The sequence below is a fragment of the Carlito syrichta genome, unplaced genomic scaffold (assembly GCF_000164805.1).
Source record: "Carlito syrichta isolate Samal-C Ts95f unplaced genomic scaffold, Tarsius_syrichta-2.0.1 Scaffold308813, whole genome shotgun sequence".
NCBI classification, from domain to species: domain Eukaryota; kingdom Metazoa; phylum Chordata; class Mammalia; order Primates; family Tarsiidae; genus Carlito; species Carlito syrichta.
The window spans coordinates 244,786-265,455 of NW_007252909.1; the positions used below are offsets into that span (position 1 = coordinate 244,786).

At 38.2% G+C, this 20,670-nt stretch overlaps 1 protein-coding gene across 1 annotated transcript in view; it reads left to right on the forward strand.

The window, feature by feature from the left end:
• HELZ (helicase with zinc finger) overlaps positions 1-20,670 on the forward strand; it is a 164,149-nt gene that overhangs the window by 25,616 nt on the left and 117,863 nt on the right. The window contains exons 4-8 of the mRNA XM_021716430.1: positions 592-628; positions 10,421-10,545; positions 12,093-12,149; positions 17,097-17,148; positions 18,800-18,875. Of these exons, the coding sequence (XP_021572105.1) occupies positions 592-628; positions 10,421-10,545; positions 12,093-12,149; positions 17,097-17,148; positions 18,800-18,875 (347 nt within the window). The remainder of the gene's footprint in view (positions 1-591; positions 629-10,420; positions 10,546-12,092; positions 12,150-17,096; positions 17,149-18,799; positions 18,876-20,670) is intronic.

The following is a 20,670-nucleotide window of genomic DNA, read 5'->3' on the forward strand; positions in this document are numbered from 1 at the left end:
GAGGAGTTTTGCCTTAAAGAGTGCCAAAAAAAGAAAGAAAGAAAAAACACAGGAGGGTAGGAGAGGTGAAGTCAAGAGAGTATTTTTAGATGGAAGAAATAATAGTGCATTTGTTTATAGGAATTAACCAGTCAAAAGAAAAAAATAATAATGTAGGAGAAACTAGAGGTGTGCTGTAGGCAGTTGAGTGGATCTATACAGTGTGGAGTTGACTTTAGAAAGGAGCACAGATAGTTCATCTGGTAACAGGTGTAAGGAAGACAGAAAGTGTGTGCTAGGAAGCGGGTAGCCATGGTGGTGACAGTCTTGAGTTTTCTCAGTGATGCCATTGGCTGAGGAGGAGGTGCTGGTGAGCTGAGGCTTGTGAACCTGAGAGGGAGGAGTGGGCTCCATGCTAAGGAAGTGACCTGTGATGTTATTTGTAGAGGACCGTGTAATCCTTGGAGAGCACATGAGTTAGCTTGGCTCTGTGATGATTAAATTCACAACACTAATGATTAAACTTTGAAACAAGGCTGAGCTTCTCTCTGATAACATCTGTTAAACAGCCCTTGAACAACTTAATTTTATCTTGTTTCTTTTATTTTGCAGAAAAACTATGGGCAAGCTGATGAAGATTGTAGGCATGGTATGTTTAAAAAACAGAACTTTTTTCTGACTTGAAGATTTTGAATTATTTAATTAAGCAATGTTTCAGGTTTGATTTTTTATTTCTTTCTTTCTAATTTCAAAAGTGTTTAAAAAAAACACCCACCTTACTGTGATGGCTAGTCTGATTTGGATGATGACTTTCTTGCTATGATAGGTGTAAATGTGAACATTGTTCCTATTCATGAGTGTTTAATGTCTTGTCTCTCCCTTGGGAACATTGGTAATGTGTCCTTTTAAAGTTTGTGTGAGTAGTTCCAGTCAATAAGAGCCAGAGTTTAAGAAATGTAACACACATTCATTGAAATGTTAAACTTGGGGAGGGGGTTGGGGTTGGCAGTTGAGGGAAACTGCTGAAGGAGGGAGGGGCACACCTCATCAACAAGGGTACCTGCGTAATCGACGTTTGTATACCTAACCCTGAACTGTACCCCGCATCTTTATAATAATCTAAAAAACTGCTAAACTTGGATATATTGAAGAGCATGGGCCTAATCCCTCCTGTGTCTTTGCTCCTTGATCAGAAGATTTTCCTTAGAGAGGAGACTGGCTAGGCTGCTCTTTAAGAGTGCTTTTTCCTGTTTTCTTTAGGACAGAAAGTTGAGATTGATGCGATTCTTGCTCTCTGAGTACTCACAGGAATCCTTTTCTTGGTGATTGCTGCTCTTTCGTTAGAACAAATCTGGGAGTGAGTGGTAGAAGAGTTCGGTGTGCGTTCTCATGCACACAGACTGTTTCCGATGCCCACACCCACACCCAAGGCCATGTATGAGGATTCCCAGTCCCTGTCGTCACCCCACCCCGGCAACTTGTCCGTTTGAAATGTTGCCAGTCTCATGAGAAGTGATCCCTCATTCTGTAATTCTCATTTCCCTGAGTACTAGTATAGTTGATGCCATCTTATTTTGGAGATGTACAAACAGAAGTCCTAGAAGGTCACGTGACTTGTGAAAGGTCACAGAGAGGTAAATGCTGTTGGTGAAGGAGCATCGTGTTGCCATTTTCCTAATCACTGGTTTACTCAGCAGTTTAAAGTTGGGTGCAGTCATTGATTTTTTGAATTACCAAAATAGAAATTTAACCAAGGTCTAAGGTAAAATTGTAATGGAGTGAGTATTTTCTTACAGTGTTGGTAGAGTATGGAGTAGAATGTAGCATAGGAATGTGTTTGTACCCTTTGACCCACTGATCTCATTTCTGGGATACTGTCCCGGGTAGATGATTCAAAGGAGGGAAAAATGGTTTGTAGAGTGGTGTTTATTGTGGTGGTGTGTGTAAAAGTAAAAGATAGGTCAGCTTGTGATAAGGAAGGAGCTCATTAGTTACATTCTATACATTCCTTGATCCCCTTTATGTGGTAAGTAAAACTTAGAAAATGGTCCTTTTTTAAAGATAAATGTAGTGTATGCAGCATTGCTCATTTGAAATAGACATTTGGGAATACTAGCCAAGATTATACATATATATTGGTAGTTGTAGAGTTTTACTATTATCTGTCATTTCTTTTCCTTTCACCTTTTAGTAATGTTACTTAGGCAGTCATTAATAAAAAGCAACATGAGAAACTCAGTCTCTGTTAATTATTTTATTTTTATTTTTCTTGAGTTGGAGTCTCACTCTGTTGCCCAGGCTGGAGTGCAGTGGCACGCTCATGGCACCGCATCCTTGACCTGCTGGGCTCAGGTGAGCCTTCCACCTCAGCCTTCTGAGTAGCTGGACCTGCAGGTACGCACTACCATGCCTGGCTTATATTTTTTTGATTTATTGTAGAGATGAGTTTCTCACCAAGTTGCCCAGGCTGGTCTCGAACCCCTGAACTCAGGCAGTCCTCTTGGCCTCTCAAAGTGCTGGAACCTCAGGCTTCAGCCACCATGCCCGGCCTGTGCTAATTATTATATTGCTTAGTAATGCCAAGATGCTTTTAGGAATAGCTGTGGATACCTCCTTATCTTTAGCACCCCAGACTGTTGACTTCTTATGTTTGTGTTTTCCATACAGTGTAGTAGTCTTTATGCCTGTTCTATGTCAAACTGTTTGCATTTATTGCAACTCTCAGTAAGCCTCATTGCAGTTACCCTCCCTGTCCATTTGTTGCTTCTGACCTACTGTGGGCTAGAAAATCACACTGGCAATCTTTGTCATAGAATTAAATACATTAACTTTTTTATCATGAAAAATTTAGAACATACAGGGAAGTAGAGGAAACATTCATATTCTCAAAACTATAATTGAACAATTAATGTTTTGCCATATTCATTTTTTCTGAAAATTTAAAAATAATTACAGCTATCATGACATTTACCCCTAAATACTTCAATATGCATCTCTAAAAAAATAAGACCATCAGTGTATAACCACAGTATTGCTGCTACAGTAGTAAAATCGACATTGTAATTCCCTAATATTACCTAAAACCCAGTCTGTAATCAGATTTACCTGGTTGTCTCCAAAATGTTTTTTATGGCTGATTCATTTAACCAAGGGTTATAAAATTTTGAAGTTGTAATTGTACTTCAGTAAGAGTAAATAGACTCTAAGTGAGGACTCAAGGGCATCTTGAAAATAAAATATTTGGTCTGTAAGTCTGGATTTTAGTTCCAAATGCAGTGTTCTGGATAGCGAAGGTTACCCAGCCAGTGGCCACTGGATAAGTGAGGTCATTAAGTCAGAGTTTCATTATCTGAGCATAAATTGTATTTAGCATAACAGGAAAACTTGCATGATAGTATAATGATCATTTTTCTGCCTTTGAAGTGTTAGTAATATAGACTTCAGTGAGCTATGATCACACCACTGTACTCCAGGCTGGACGAAAGCATGAGACCCCCCCTAATCGAAAAAAAGAAAAAAAGAAATAATCATTACTACTAACAAAGGAGTATGGGTCATCTTTTGATATTTATTGTAGTGATACTTAGCCTATGAAGTAAAGGATTCCATAACCAGCAACCCCTGTTAAATAGAGGCTGACTGTACTACAAAAGGCACATTGACAAGGGATTGACTGAACCTTTTACACTCTCTCTGGGGGAAAAGTTAGCATCTGTAGCCACCCTTCTTTTCAGAAGAGTTTTGGCTAGTTTTTATAGTAATTAAAACTTAAGAGGGGAATATTTAATGTGGCAAAAATATTCAGAATTATCTCAGGATTAGGACGGCTGAAATATGTTCTTTTATTTAATCACCTTGTATTATCATTCCAGTATTACAGATGAGGACACAGGCTTTGTGAGCTTAAGTAACTTGCTGAAGAGCACAGAGCCTGTCCACAGTGGATCTGTGGTTTTTAAGAGAGGTCTTTCTGATCGGAAAGCCATGGGCTTCTCTTTATCCTCAACTACTGCTTGTGTTTTGCAGACGTTATACCGTTTAGGATAACTAACTTGGAAAAAGACCAGAGGGCTATTTTTTTAGAGAAATGAGTAAGCTGAGGCTCAGCATCACTTAGTCAGATGGTGATTAGTGGAGTGGAGACACAACTTTGGGTTTCCTTGCTCCTAGTCCATCCAGTGTTTTTCCTGTTCCCAGGCTTTTAAAGATAGGAATGCAGTCCAGTAACATGTATTAATTCATTGTTCTTTAAGTCTGTTTACATTAACTGTTGACTTTAGAATTTCATGTGTACAAGCTTCATTTCTTTATTTTTAACTTTTTATTCTGCAATAACTACAGATTCACAGGAAGTTGCAAAGATAGTATGGTGAAGTGCCACGTACCCTTCACTCACTTTTCTCCTAGTGAGCACATCCGTAGTACCCCATCAAAACCAGGAAACCAACATGAGTACCATGAGTGTTTCGATTCTGTGTTGTGTTACCACGTGCAGATTGATGTAACCACCAACATAATCAAGATACAGAACTGCTCCATCATCTGATCTCCCTCCTCCTCCCTTTGGGTCACACCCTCCACCCTTCCTCACACTCTCTCCAGCCTGTGTAGCCGCTCGTCTTTTGTCTTCTCTGCCATGTTGAGAATGTCATGTAAACATGCAGCACGTGACCTTTGGAGGGGGCTTTTCCCGCTCACTGCGCTGGCCTTGAGATTCATCCAGGCTCTTTGTGGGTCGGCTGTTCGGTCCTTTTTATTGCCGAGTAGTCTGACTGCATCGTAGTTTTGTTCTCCAGCAGAGTTTAGGGCTTTATGGAATGGGATTTTGACTTTACTCTTAATTTCCTCTTAATGCCTGTTGCATTTTTAAGGAAAGGTCTTATACTTTAGTTGATAGGAATAAAAATTAAATTATAGAATCCTAATTTTGGGGACAACATTCATCAGAGAAGTAAAAGTTTATTGGATGTTTGAGTTAAGTTGGAGGACTGTTATCTTCTCAATATGCAAACCGTTTTTGCATATGAGCAGGTGTTTATGTAACAGTCTTTAAACTTATGTGAACTCAATTGCAAGAGTCTCGTCATGGTTATATGACTCTCTGCTCCAGGCGTTTTCTAATTTATGCGGAGTGTCAGTTATAGTCATGATGATATTTTTTGTGCGTTTCATGTTGTTTTGACTCATGGAGTATTTGTAGTGTTAATTTTGTATTAACTGAAATTAGAGTAAAAAGAGAAGGTTTAAAATGAATGGTACCTTGCCTTATAAAATCTCAGTAAATATTGCACCAGAGAAGGAACCGAAATTAAATATTATTGTGAACACCTGAAAATAGCGCTGTCTCCCATAGAGCAAAGAAAACGAGTCAGAAGACGAGTAAAATGAGACTTCTTAGTAAGCAAATTAGCTACAGCAAGAGAAAACACAAGCAAATTAACTATGGGAACAGTGAAATAAGGGAGTACCTTAGCAAAGAATTTGAAAATGTCTTGATTTTTCCTCAAGCAGAATTTTCTTTGAGTGTTTACTATAGAGATGGCCAGGTGTTGACTTTTAAGATGGAAAAGGTGGTAGTGGAGGAGTTTTAAGATAAAAAAAATACAGTTAAACAGATCTTTGTCTATAGAAAAAGCTTCTTAACCAGTTATTGGACAGTTAACAGAGGTAGCGTACAGTACATGCATCTCTGAGATTAGGATTCTTTATAAAGAGGAAGTATTCGAAAGCACTGCAAGTAGCAAATTTTCTTTTTTATCTTTTATGCATACACAGGCTACTTTTGCAAATATTTTAATGGTGCCTTAGTAAAAAGTTTATTCATGCATGTAGATGAAATAAAACCTTTTTTGATGTCCTGGGGAGCCAGGTGTCAGGTTTGTTTTTATGCTTAATTGTCAGCTTCTTACTGTATGCAATTATTTTATGTTTGTATCATAATGAGGAAGTTGAGGGACATTAAAATAATTAGCATTCACATCAAGACTCTGAAAATAAAACCAGGAGAAATGACCTGTACTGTATTTCTGTAGTATGCAAACATGCTGAAAGAAATCCATGAGTTTTTTGCAGTAAACTGCAGATGAAGGAAAAGGTACCTCTAAAAGTAAACAATATGATTTTTAACTTTAATGCTTTTCTGATTTTTGACTTTAAACTGCATTCAAGGGGGCAGTAAGAGAAATCATGAAGACTTTTGTAACTAAAGTCCAAATATTGAAAGGAGGAAGGTAGCAGGATTTTTAAAAAAGTGTTGTATTTAAAGCTGAAGATGAAATAGTCTTAAGAGGTCTAGGTGATACCTAATTTTGAGTATCATTCGGGCTTATTATTTTCCATATGCACTTTATAAAAGAACCATTTTTTATCTGTAAAAGGCTTTCGTAGGAAGGACATAAAATGCCACAAAACCTGCAGCCCACATATCCAAAAGCATTTATTTATTATAGTTGGAAGAAAGGGGAGGAAAGGAAGAGTTGAGGTGGAAGAAAAGAATAGTGGAAGAAAAACTGGCACAAGGGACATGAGTTCTTATTTTGGGTTGTGTTATACTTTTGATACTTTTAACAAATGGTCATTTTAGCCAGTGGTTAATCATCACTTGGTTTAGCTTTTCGCTGTTTGTAGTCTGTGTGTAGACTTCTTCCCTCCTCCAAAGTATGTGTGTGTGTGTGTGTGTGTGTGTGTGTGTGTGTGTGTGTGTGTGTGTGTATGTGTATGGGGGGATGGGGGGGCAAGTGATTTTATAGCCCAAAATTAAGTGGCTGATATTTACGAAGGGAATTTATTTTTATTTTTGATTAAGTTCCTGAAGTGTTAGTTCTGAGAGTGTGCTTCTATCTAAGCAGCGAATGATTTTACTTCATTATGGACTAAAGGATTTAGCTTATATGGTAATGAAAAAAATTCTTTTGAAAATTTTTGGAAAAATACCTTGATTAGGCTAGGCTTTTTATAAAACACTTCAGAAATAACCAAGGGTTTGATAAAAAAAATAGCCTAATATGCTCATATTCCAAAAAAAAAATTAGAATAATACTTATCATTTACTATACTTTAAAGCTTGTTTTAAGGATACTTTTCTTGTAGGCAATTCTCCACAAGCCAAAGGAATTACATTTTAATTGTTAATCATTTCTTGTGATAACCAGTGGCTATCAAGCTCTAACAAAGGCCATTTTTGCTGAAACAGTTGAAGGAATACTCCTCTAGTCCAAAACATTCTAAGTAAAACATATTTCTGGTGTCAAAAAATGTCACAGAGACTTAGGAATGAAGGGGGGTGGAGACCTGAATGCAGCACACAGTGAGGTGTACAGACTTCATCCTTGTCCGTCCTAGGAGCAGTTCAGTTCACTCCCAATGTAGTCTCATAGGGAGTTGGTGGGAAGATAATTTATCTGCAAGGAATTGTAACTTTTTACAGTTGTTCAAGGTTAGTTTATATTTTTACTGTTATCTCTTTTGACAAGTTCAATTGTTATACCTGAGACAAGTTTAATAATACACTAGGCCATACTTTTTTTCCCCTAAGCTTTCCCAAGTTACTGAAGATAAGGGATTAGATTGGCAGCACTGCAGTTTAATTTTGTTATATGGTACAATGGCAGGAGAGCATTTTTTGGGAAGGGGGTTGATCAGAGTCTCATTCTGGTGTCCAGGCAACTGGAGTGCTGTGTGGCATGGTGATCACGGCTCACTGCAGCCGCGACCTCCTGGGCTCAGGCTATCCACCTCAGCTTCCAGAGTAGCTTGGAATACAATCACATGTCACCATGCCTGGTTAATTTTTCATTTTTTTGTAGAGATGAGGTCTTGCTATGTTGCCTAGGTTGGTCTCAAAATCCTGGGCTCAAGTGATCCTCCCACCTCAGCCTCCAAAGTGCTGGTATTATAGATATGAGTTTCCACTCCTGGTTGAGCTTTTTATCTATAATTATTGACTATTTCTTTGCCGTAGTTCTTCATATGGGATCCTCCAAGAAATAAAGTGAATTGCATTTAAAGAACACAGGAAGTACACCAATACTGCTTGTCTTTAAAAAAAAAAAAGAGGAAAAAGGGAAACATAATTTTGACAAATATTGAGACAGTCGTATGCCAATATAAGGGAAGAATCTTTCCCAAATAAAATTCAGCAAACACCTTATACAAAACCGAAGATCTGTGAAAGGTGTTTGTAAAATGTTATGTGAATTTAATACTCTTCTCTTTCTTGAGCTAAGGTCTCACTTTTGTCCAGGCTAGAGTGCTGCAAATGGCTCACTGCAGCTTCGACTTCCTGGGCTTAGGTGATCCTTCTACCTCAGCTTCCCAAGTAGCTGGGACTACAGGCACACACCACCACGCCAGGCTAATTTTTTGATTTTTTTGTAGAGATGGGGTCTCGCTGTGTTGTCTGGGCTAGTCTCAAACTCCTGGGCTCAAGCAGTCCTCTTGCCTTGGCCTTCCAAAGTGCAGGTGTGAGTCATTGCACCTGGCTGATTTAATACTCTTTAAACATGACATAATCATCTGAGGCTGAAATACTCTTTGATTTTATTCATTCCCCTGATCATTTTTCAGCTATGGACAACTAGTGTCTTAATATTCCAATTACTAAAAAGGATGTAGGGTATTTCCTCAGCAGTTCTCAATGGCTTTAAAATTTTTAGAAAGGGAAGGCAATATGTAGGGAGTTCTCACTTGTACAGGAGACTGCTAGGTACTTCAGATAATTAGCACAATTAATTTTTACCACAGCCTTAGGTAGCTACTGTCACCTCCATTTCACAGGGGAGGAAACAGGCTTAGTAAATGTAATGAATCCAGACCTTAGTAGGAGTGTCGTTTTTCTTCAAAGCATTTTACTTGTATTATCTCATTTGATCCTTAACAGCAAATTTATACATGTTTCTGTTTTACAGATGGCCACACTGAGGGCCAGAGAGATAAAGTGACTTGCCCAAGGTCAGATTTGAATAGTTTTAGGAATAGTAAGATCTGAGGGAGATGTGGGCTAACCTTGGAATCTTATGACACGCAAGACATTCTTAATTATACTTTATTGGAGTTATTCACTTATTGGGATTATCCAGTGACAGTTGAATAGATGAGTGATCTGTAACATGGATGAAGGTAATAGGTTGACCCTCACTGAAAAAAATGGAATAAAACCTTGTTAAATACTGAGACTGCAGCTTCCAATTTAATAATATGATTCAATAAAGGGTATAAACGTAAAGATTTTTATTACAGTGTTATTTTTAATAGTTAAAAATTGGAATCATTGTTTTGCAAGGGAATGGTTAAATAAAGGGATGTATCTGTTTGATGGAACACTGTATAACCAATAATGATAAATATAAGTACTCTAATAACATGGCAAATATTGAATATGCTGAGGGGAAAGAAGCAGAATATAAACTGCCATGTTTACATCAGATGCAATTATGTAAGATATTTGAATATTGATAAAAATTGGAGAACATGGATAAGTGAAAACTTTAGCTAAATATTGAGATTATGGTGAACTTTTTAATAGTGCTTTATTAGTGTTGTTAAAATGTTATTTGTGTAATAAAAAACTGAACAATATGCAAGGATATATTCAGAACAACAAAAATAAATATGCACTTTATATGTGGTATATTATATTGACACTTAAAAGAAACATTTCCTTGGAATAATTAGAAAAAAATTTTTCTAAAATATTTTCTCAGCAAGTTATTTTCTTGCAAAGGAAGCTAAAGTGTGTACAGACTAATAATAGAATCTTGGACTTAGTGGTAAGGAGAAGGATGCAGATTGCTCTACTAGTTGAATCATTAGCAGTTGTGAGAAATCATCTCAAATGACATGGTATAAAAATCAGTATCTTCTGTATTGTTAGCAGTGTGATCCTTGTGATTGTATTAGATTAAATCTGCAAACACTTGCAGATGATTTGGGTAACATTTTCTATGGTCATTGGATGATTGGATTCTTAATCTTGCTGGTTTTGATAAAGACCAATTCTCAAGTGCTTAGGAATATCTCATGTTGAGATTTACAGTTTCTATTCTTATGCATTTTAATGGCACTGGGTCTTGTGTCACTGTCAAAACATGAGAACTTTATTCAGCTAATAAGTCTGCAGTTTAAAAGCCATCGTTTACCCAGGAATCATAGGTTAAGCAAAATTGTTTCTTGGAGAGATTTAAGATTGATTCTCCCTTTGATTTTGGTGTAATCTCAACTGGCTGCAGGCTGTCATAGGCTACATGTGCTCATTACCACATGTTTTTTTCTTGTCCATGTATGCATATTTGGACAGAACTGAAGCACCACTGCTTTCCTCTAGTATTTGAAATTAATCTTTTAGAATATAAGAAGCTATGTTTATGATTGTGTGTTAATATTATAGTCAAGAAAAATGTGTCTAGAATTCATGTGGTTAGTGATGACTGTTCTTTCATGGCAGTGCTGGGAGAAGGACTGGCCAAGGGCGATGATGCCTTTCGGGCAGTGCTTTGCTGCATGCAGCTGAAAGGAAAGCTCCAACTCGTATCAACCATTCTTGCCAAGTCACTGACGGGAGAGTCCCTGGTATGTTGATGAGCTCTAATTTTGAATGCCTGAAAACACATTTTTATGTGACTCTTTAATGTGTATTATGGAAAAAAAATAGTGTGTTTTATCTCTTAGTTCTTCCTGTTAGAAATCAAAATTCATGAGCACCTTGAGATACAGTACTAATTTTTCTTGAGCAAATTGATGTTTAATCATTGAATTCTTGTAGCTTGTGATAATACATGTATAAGAATGGGAAGCACTTTTAAATAATTTGAGAGCATAGGATAAGTAGATGATTTTTCTTTAAAGATATAGTTTGACAGAGCCTGGAAATATTTTTGGGTTTTAAACTGCTCGTATGAGCCAGGCTCGGTGGCTCAGCCTATAATCCTGCGCTTTGGGAGGCTTGAGGTGAATGGATTGCCTGAGCCTGCAGGTTCATCTCTACAATAAAAATCAAAAATTAGCCAGGCATGGTAGCGCGTGCCTGTAGTTCCAGCTACTTGGAAGGCTGAGGCCGAAGGATCGCCAGAGCCCAGCAGGTCGAGGCTGTGGTGGCCGGGAGCGGCCACTGCACTCCAGTCTGGGCAACAGAGTGAGACTCCAACTCAAAAAAAAAGAGAAAGTTTTAGGGGCTGGATGCGGTAGCTCAAGCCTATAATCCCAGCACTTTGAGATGCTGAGGTGAGAGGATTTCCTGAGCCCGTGGGTCCGAGACCAGCCTGGGCAACATGGTGAGACCTCATTTCTACAATAAAAAGAAAAAAATATTAGCCAGGCGTGGTAGCACGCACCTGTAGCACTGGCTACTTGGAAGGCTCAGGCCAAATGATCGTCAGAGCCCAGCAGATATGCTGGGATTACCATGAACATGCTACTGTACTCCAGCCTGGGTGATGGAATGAGATTCCAACTCAAAAAAAAAAAAAAAAGTTTTAAGTTTATTTTTCTCTTAATTTGTGCTGTCTTATTCTATAATGATACCTGTTGTTAACATTTTATTGAATGAGTTTTAAACGCTTGTGTAAGGTAAATACAGCGTTTTTACTTACCAGGAAAGGCACACTGTATAGTTTTAGAAAAAACAGCTTAGAAAACAAATTAACCTTTTTAACTTTCTTCATCAGTATGTTGCTTTGCTATCACTGCTGGTGGTAGTGGGGATGAGGGATGAGGATAACAATTGTTTTTTACAAGTAAACTTCAGAAGCAACAGAGGAATTGAGATAAGTTGCCATAGTCAAGAACTAACATATGGGCTGGGCATAGTGGCACACACCTATGATCCCAGCACTTAGGGAGGTGGAGGCGAGAGGATTGCCTGAGCCCAGGGTTTCGAGACCAGCAACTTGGTGAGACCTTGTCTCCACATAAATAAAAAAAATTAGCCGCGGGTGGTGGCATGAGCCTATGGTACCAGCTACTTGGGAGGTTGAGGTGGAAGAATTGCCTGAGATCAGCAGATCGAGACTGCGGTAGCCATGAGCATGCCACTGTGCTCTAGCCTAAGCGACAAAGTGAGACTCCTCAAAAAAAAAAAAGAACTAACATATTGGTTTTTCTTTTATTTACCCTTTCAGAATGGGATGGTAACAAAAGATTTGACAAGACTAAAAACACTTCTCACAGAAACAGAGGTAAGGCTATTTTGATGGATCTGTTTGGAAGAGTTTAACTCAATCTGACTAGTAAGCATTATATATTAAAATTTGAAAAAACACTATGGCATCAGCCAGGAAGCCAAGGCCATGAAGATTGGGTTAGTGGGACCTTCCATAACCCAGCTCAGTTCCATCTTTGGGACTTTGCTTCTTCCCATGTCTCCTCTGCATCCCAGGTCTGTTCTGTCCCTATTTCTTATTAACTGTCTCTGGACAACTAATGGGAAGATGATTGGGAAATTTTAGGTTTTAACTACTTCAAACTGCCAAAAAAATGCTCCTATTCAAGATAAGGTACTTTTCAAGCCTTCTGTATTTTTCTAAGCAGCTAAAGGAAGTCTGTGATTTCAGGGCTATTTTTAGAGAATGGGTGTAGGAGATGGAAATAATGTGATCAGGGTCAATCGTGAACAGAAGTGTGCCCCAGTGAAGGACCTAGTGGCCATAGGGAGGACCAGGGACAACGGTGGCATGTAAAAGGCCTGCTGTTTGGTAAGGGTCAAGTTTCTGTTTTTCCTACAGGCATATAGAAGTAGTTTTAGTTAGATGTCCTGTTTTAAAAATAAGCATTTTGTCAGCCTTTATCATAAATAGAAGCCATGTAAAGTGATGGATTGTTTGTCTTGTTTATTCAAGAATTGAGCACCTGCAGCATGCTGGGTATTATGCTTGGCTATGGGAATACTGCACTGAACAAAACATCTATGGTTCTTGTTCCCTTTGAGGTTATAAGTCTTAAGGAGAAAGACAACAAATAAACTAAACAGCCATAGGTGTCATTCCATATTGAGGTAGATGGTATGAGGGAAAAGTATAAGCTCTTTTGCTAGAAAAAGTCACTGTGGCCAGGTGTGGATGGCTCACGCCTGTCATCCCAGCACTTTGGGAGGCAGAGACAAAGGCGAGCAAGTTGCCTGAATCCAGGGGTTTGAGAACAGCCTGGGCCACTTGGCGAAACCTTGTCTCTATAGTAAATAAAAAAATTAGCTGGGTGTGGTGGCACTCACTTGTGGTTCCAGCTTTTTGGAAGGCTGAGGTGGAAGGCTCGTCTGAGCCCAGCAGGTCAGGGCTGCAGTGACCTTGAGTGTGCCACTGCACTCCAACCTTAGTAACAGAGTGAGACTCCTACTCAAAAAACAAAACAAAACAAAAAATAGTCACTGTGTTGGGTGGTCAGGGACTGAGAAGCCAAGCGCTGAGAGTTGAGAAGGTACAGGTCTTACGGAGAGTGAGGGACAAACAGAGGATGTGGAGAGACCCAGGTGTCAGCTGGACCTTCTGTGGTTTCCTGCCCCATTCCAAATCTGACAGCATATCCAAGTTCCTACCAACACACAGTCAGCAAAGAAGTTAGTCATCATGGATTGTGCAAACTGGATATAGAAACTGTTTGTTTCGCTACTGTTTTTTAAAAGGTATCATTTTCTTGGCTTTAAGTTACCTTATTGTGAATTAACCAAGAATCAACAAGCTCTCATTAACTTCAAAGCCATATGTATATATAGGTAGTATGTATGTAGTCTTTTTAATTTCTAAGAAGTAACAGAAGACAATTATGAATGTTTTAGACTTTTAAAATTAGAACATAAAGTAACCTTTCATTTTATTAAGATTTTTGGTGAGGCTTTGGCCCCCTCCCCTACCTTGGGAAGGTGACTCCTCTCTCTCTCTAATTTACTTTCTAAATAAACTATATTTCCGAGCTAAAAAAAAAAAAAAATAGATTTTTGGCATTGTTCTTCTGTTACCTTAACTGAAATGCTAGTTTTACATCTGGTGATCACATGCAAATATATGAACATTTAAAATTATTATTATTATTTTTTGAGTTGGAGTCTCACTCTGTTGCCCAGACTGGAGTGCAGTGGCACACTCCCAGCTACTGCAGCCTTGACTTGCTGGGCTCCGGTGATCCTTCCACCTCAGCCTTCCAAGTAGCTGGAACTACAGGTGTGCACTACCACGCCTGGCTAATTTTTTTGATTTATTGTAGAGATGAAGTCTTGCCAAGTTGCCCAGGCGGGTCTCGAACCCACGGGCTCAGGCAATTCACTCACCTCGGCCTCCCAAAGCGCTGGATTACAGGCTGAGCCACCGAGCCCGGCCAACATCTTTAATTTTAATGTTTATAATCCTGTTACATGTAAGGCCACAAATATCACTTAAATCTTATTTTGTGACTATACTTTTGGAAGAAGTGACTTAAGTTTTGTTTGTAGTTTCTTTTCTATGTAACTAGAGTAGTATTCTTTTTGGTTAGTGATCTGATATTATTAAGAGACATCCATCTAGAAAAAGCTAACAAGCAGTGCTATCTTTATTTACTATTGCACTTGACACATTTAAAAATAGCAGCAATTTGTTATTTAAAGATCGGGATGAACTGGTATTTAACTTATTAATGCTGGTGGATGAGAATAAAGACTTGGAACTGAAGACTGTTTCAGGAAAACAAAAACAAATATTCTTTAGTAAAGTTTAAAATATCTGATCAGTAGACTTGATTGTGAATTTATAGGAATTCTAGCAGTGTAACCTTTGGCTGCTTTTCCTGAAGGTGTCAGTAAAGACTAATGATCATTAACTAATTAATATTGCCTTCTGTCTTGGGGTATGAGCTCATAAAAGAACATTTAAAAATCCTGCAAAACCAGGCTGACCCAACACTCTCGGGCAGGCCTAGCTCCTTCCCTTCCAGCTCTTCTGTAAGATGTGCTGTTCCCCAGGTCGCCACTAGGTTGAGGCTTTAGCATCAGCAGCAGCACGCGCTGCTGTTGGCTGAGGTCTCAGGTGCTGACTGGAGAAAGGCTCCATGTGTTTTTTTCTTCTAACAGTTACAAGTGTTTTAGGCTTTATTTTATGACCAAACATTTTATCATCATTGTTTTTCTTGCACATTTGGTAAATTTATTTTGAAAAGCTTTAAAGAGGGAGATATTTTAAAATTTTCATACTTGCAGTGAATTTTTATCTTTTCTTTTTATATGTGCTGTGTGAGGGCAATCATATTTTAGGGCTGGTTTAGGACTATGACACATAGACCTTGCTTGAAGAATCTAAAGAGATCTTTTAATGACTTTTGTGATGCGTAGTATACTTATAACAATTATTCCAGTCTCATTTATTAGTCTGTGTTTTCTTATATTTAGCTCATTTTATAAAAAGGCTGAGTTATCCTTTAAAAACTTATTAGTAAGTGCTTGACTGAGAATCAGAAGGCATTTTCTTATAGAAACAGTATTATAGTCTGGTAGTTCAAGCCCACCTAAAAAGTCCAACTTACCATGTATAAATTATAGTGTTAGTATTGTTTCAGTCGTACCCAGTTAGCATTCATGACATTCTTTGGATAGTGCAAGACATTTCAGATTTCATCTTGGATATTGTTTCCTCCTTTCTTATTCAGTTGAACATTTACTTAGCATCAGACATTTCAGTGAAAAGCAGTCTGGCCGGTCAGTCAGACATGTGCACAGCTAATGTGCATAAAGGGCAGCCTGTGATCGGTAAGTGGTCTGACCCAACATAGGCCGGGTAGTCATGGACGCAGGAGTGTGGGAACTGAGTTTGAAGGATGGAGACAGCTACTTAAGACCAGGCGTAGCTTGGTACAGTGCAAGATTGGCAAACAGAGAGTTGGTCAGGGATAGACGAGATGATTGGTAAAGAGGTCCTTGCATAGAACAGTGGCAGTGAGAGGATGTAGTTCGAGGCAGATATGAGGGATGTTCTAGACCCGTTTGGGCAAGATTTGGAGAATGACCAGAGCAGAATAGAAGAGGGAAGAGTTCAAGGTGGCTTTGAGAATTTAGTCTGCCTCTGTCTGGGGAAGAAGAATTCATTAACGCGAGATAAGCAACACTGGAAGAGGATCAGGTTTTGGATAAAGGTGGTGAATTTTGCTTTGGGCATATTGTGTTTAAAATGCTTAGATGAATCGTCTGTCCGTCTGTCCATCCATCCATCCGTCCATCATTTACTGAGCACCCATTATTATGTGCTAGATACTGTGGGAGGTACAGGAATGCAGGCAGGCAGTTACAGATTGTTAACAATAGATCTGTTTTTAGCTGACAATGATCCAGCATGTAAAATGCTACAGAGTAGTTAGCGCCAGAAGCACAGACTGGGAATTTATCTGAGGACGTTAGAGTGAATGGATCCCCAGCCTTGGACTCCATTGTGGGAGAGGGCACATCTCAGACTGAGGGAAGAACAGACAGGAAGTGCTCCCAGGCCCTGAAGTGGTAGTGTGCCACTAGTGCAGAACAAGGTACCTCTGTGGTCAGTCATGTCTGGGTGTTATGAAGAGTGAAATGAAAAAATGGGTGGAAGGTGGGGTTTAGGATTGGGGACTGGACTGCTCTACCAGCTAATGTTTATGTAGTGGGGTCTCTGTTCATTTCTTATTTTTTTTGATTCGGAGTCTTATTTTGTAGCTCAGACTGGAGTGCAGTGACACAGGCATGGCTCACTGCAACCTCGACCTCCTGGGTTCAGGTGATCCTTCTGCCTCAGCCTGCCAAGTAGCTGGGACTACAGGTGTGCCCCACCATGCCTGGCTAACTTTTTGTAGAGACGAGGTTTTGCCGTGTTGCCTAGGCTGGTCTCTAGCTCCTGACCTCGAGCAGTCCTTCTGCCTCAGCCTCCCAAAGTGCTGTGGTTACAGGTGTGAGCTATTGTGCCTGGCCAGTTTATCCATTTCTTTAATGGAGGCCTCATCAGTACTTCTTTTCCATGTTTAATTATAGGTTAATCTAGAATAAAGAGCAAAAATGATCATTTGTAACATATTAATGCTGTTAAAAATTTCTAAGCATCTAAACTCTACTTTTGTTGGTAATGTTGAAAATGACCAAATTTAATTCAGCATTAACTGGTTATTTCTTATTTTACAAATGTCTTTTGTTTGGGAAATTGCAGACAGCAACTAGTAATGTCTTCTCTGGATATCACTTGGAAGATGCAGATGAGGGTAAGTGCCAAACTACTTTCTGTTGGCTGAGATCACGAGCTTTGCCTATTTATTGATTATTGGGAGGAAATTTACTGAGTCACAAACCGTGCATGTAAGTAGAGATGCAGGAGATAATATAAATGTTTAATTTTAAGAAGTAGGTAGGTATGGATGGAAGCAGTTTTCTTCCTGGAACTTTTTCATAGAATAATGGAGTAATGGAGGTTAGAAGTAACTTGGAGGTCATTCAGTTCATCTTTCTGCCTCCATTTTAAAGAATTAATTACTCTTTTTCAAGCCAGAGTCTCACTCTGTCACCCAGGCTGGAGTGCAGTGGTAGGATCCTGGCTCACCGCAGCCTCAACCTCCTGGGCTCAGGTGATCCTCCCACCTCAGCCTCCCTAGTAGCTGGGACTACAGGCGTGCGCCACCAAGCCTGGCTAATTTTTAAAATATTTTTGCAGAGATGAGGTCTCACTGTGTTGCCCAGACTGGTCTCCGACTCCTGGCCTCAATCAATCCTCCTGCCTTGGCCTTCCAGAGTACTGGGATTATAGGTGTGAGCCAGCATGCCTAGCCAAGGATTAAATTTAAACATTGTTCTTAGCAATCTTTAGAGGAAGGACTTTTCTTTTCTCTATCTTAGGCTTGTACAATTATTACTGTTTGGAAGTTTTGATCTGTAAGCAGAGTTGTTCCTGCTCTAATTAAAGTCTGTGATCTCCCCTCTCGGCAGAAGAAAGTGAAGAGAGATCAACATTCATTGAGTGCTGGCTAAATGTTGTGTACTGACTGTGGATAGTGGCTTTCACAGAACCTGGACGGACTGCTTAGAGTCCTCTGTCTTTTTGATAGGTGGTGAAACTGATATCTGTTAAGGTTTAGTAATTTCACACAGTTAGTAAAGGATGAAGCACAGCTTTAAACTCAGCCTGACTGAGTATCTTTTTTTTTGGTAGGAGCAGGGCATAGTGACTTGGGAGAAAATAGAAAATAGGAGAAGGTCCTTGAAAACTATCGCCTTTTCTCTCATAATCCTTATTTTCCTTGACTTTCTTAGAACTTTGTATTTAAACAAAACAAATCATTTATTCAGAAGTAAATAAATGATGTTTTTTTTAGCTCCTATTTCAGAATTCAACTTCTTGAACTTTATTTCAATTATAAAAAAGGGTTACGTTACACAGTGATGGGTCTGACAACTCCTAAGGAACATGGATGAGAAGGTGGAGCCTCTTCTCACTCAATATGTAGCAGAATTTGTTATGTAAGAATTCCTTCCAAGATACAATAATTTTTTCATTCCTGAAGGAATTCCCAATAGGCACATATCCCATGCCTGAGAAATGACAAGCATGCCAGCCTTCCCTTGAATTATTAGGGGAGAGATTGCACTGGAATTATGTCTACCAAATGCTAGGATAGAGTCAGTGTCCTTGATTTAACTACTTAGTAAGTGCCTCTTCAGTGATATATGTTTTCTAGAGTTGATTGAGTTAACTCATTTGATTGGTAGATTGCTTTTTTTGGTGGCAGCAAGTATGTCATGTCCTTTTTTACATCATCTGGGATGATGTATGTGGAGGGATTGTAGTATTTCTTGCACATTAAAATATCAGAATTACTAGCTAGCCTCAAATGATAAGACTATATCCTGATTACTCCCTAGGGTCTTGTAATGGTTGGCATTTCCGCCCACCACCTAGGGGAATCACAAGCAGCGAGGAATATACTTTGTGTAAAAGGTAATGTGAATTTTTTCTTTTTTAAACCAATACTATGTCTTTGTTGAAAGAATAGATCATTTTCTTTCACTTTTTGAAAAGTAGTAATTCAGATTTAGAGAAGAGAATATGTGAAGGAAGGAAAAGTACTATGATTGAGTACAATGGTTTGTTTTCAATTTGAAGCAGAAACCATAAAAGTCATTGTCATTAAGTAATAAGAGGCAAAACCATATTGATCAGCCTACTTTTAATTACAAACAACAGGCTGTTAAGACTTTGTTCAAAAGTCTTTTGTAATATCAGTTGTATTACGGTGGCTAGAACTTACTGTTAGCCTCTTGTTAATATGAAATTTACTTAGGTTATGGTGATTGAAGTTGGTATTACTTTATGTAAACTAAAGCAGAACATAAAATAGATAGAGAAATGTTACATGATTTTAATAACTTTTCTGAAAAATAGTATCTTCATGTAATCCCTATGTAGAATTTATGAGTAACTCATATTGAAAGACTAACCTTTCAAAATGCAATATTTATTAACGTGAAAGGAGTTGTTAAAGTCACAGTTAGAAGGTTAATTTTTCATTTCTTTTTATAAGACGTTGTGATGAGTGAGATTTAGATACAAATGCTCACCACTTTGATCGCTTTTGGCAGTGAAGGAAATGTGATGCGTAGTTCTGGTGATTGAATGGTCAAGCAACTAAGTTGTGAATATTGGAGATGAGGTAGGACACAGTCTTGTGAGAATGAAGTGTGAGAAGCTCTGTAGTCCACATAAGGATATAAAACCTTCGTTTTGGGGGCAGTAATTACAGAAAGACAAATATTTCACTCATCAAGACATACTTAAAAGAAACAAATACATGATTTTAAATGTGTCTTCTGGAGTATAAGATAATTTGATACATAGCATAATTAAAGTACACAAGTGTGTTGCTGTTTCGTCATAACATGCTTTAAATATACTCACTTTTTCAAAGATGGCAAACCATTGATAGCTCATATTGTTCTGTGGTTCATTTTATATTTTTTACTATCCATATTTTTTCCAGTGGAAAAACTGAGATAATAAAATATCTCTGTAGTTTCTATTTTGCTATTTATAGTTTTGTAATTATACTTGGAATTTAATTTTCATTTTTTCTCACATCTTTTATCAGTTTTAATTATTTTCATTTAAAAATTGATTTTGCCCATAATTTTGCAAGATATTTAAAACTTCTTTGAAAAATTAATGATCAGAACCTTTTATTTTTCTGTTTTTGATCACTGAATTGTTAGTTGCATTTTTTTGAGTCATAAATGTTGAGAAATCATTAACCCTATCTATATCTTTTTAACTTATTTATATATTTGCTTCCTTGAAGAATTTGATATGACTGTTGAATAATTTGTGATTCTATAACACAGAATTTTGTTCTAAATTTATTGAAAACTTCAAACGAATTAGTGTGTTTTCAATGAAATACAGGTAATAATAATGTAGAAAAGAGTAAAAGTACTACATTTGAAGGTGAAAAGTAGAAGCCTTAAAATGGTGCCTTAATAGTATATTAATAGTATATTAATTTTTTTTCAGAGTGAGATTCCCATATGTGGCAAATTTTCTTTAGGTCATGTCATTTTGGGAAGTAGGACATACCTGTGTGCGAGCAGCTAATCCACTTGATGTCAGTGTTGCTTTAAGAATGTTCTACTCTAAGAGGAACTAATAGAGTCCTTCTATCACAAACAAAGCTACTTTTCAGCGTCTTTGATGCGGGGTCACGAATACTTAGGCTTTAGGATTCCATTATTTCAAAGGCAGT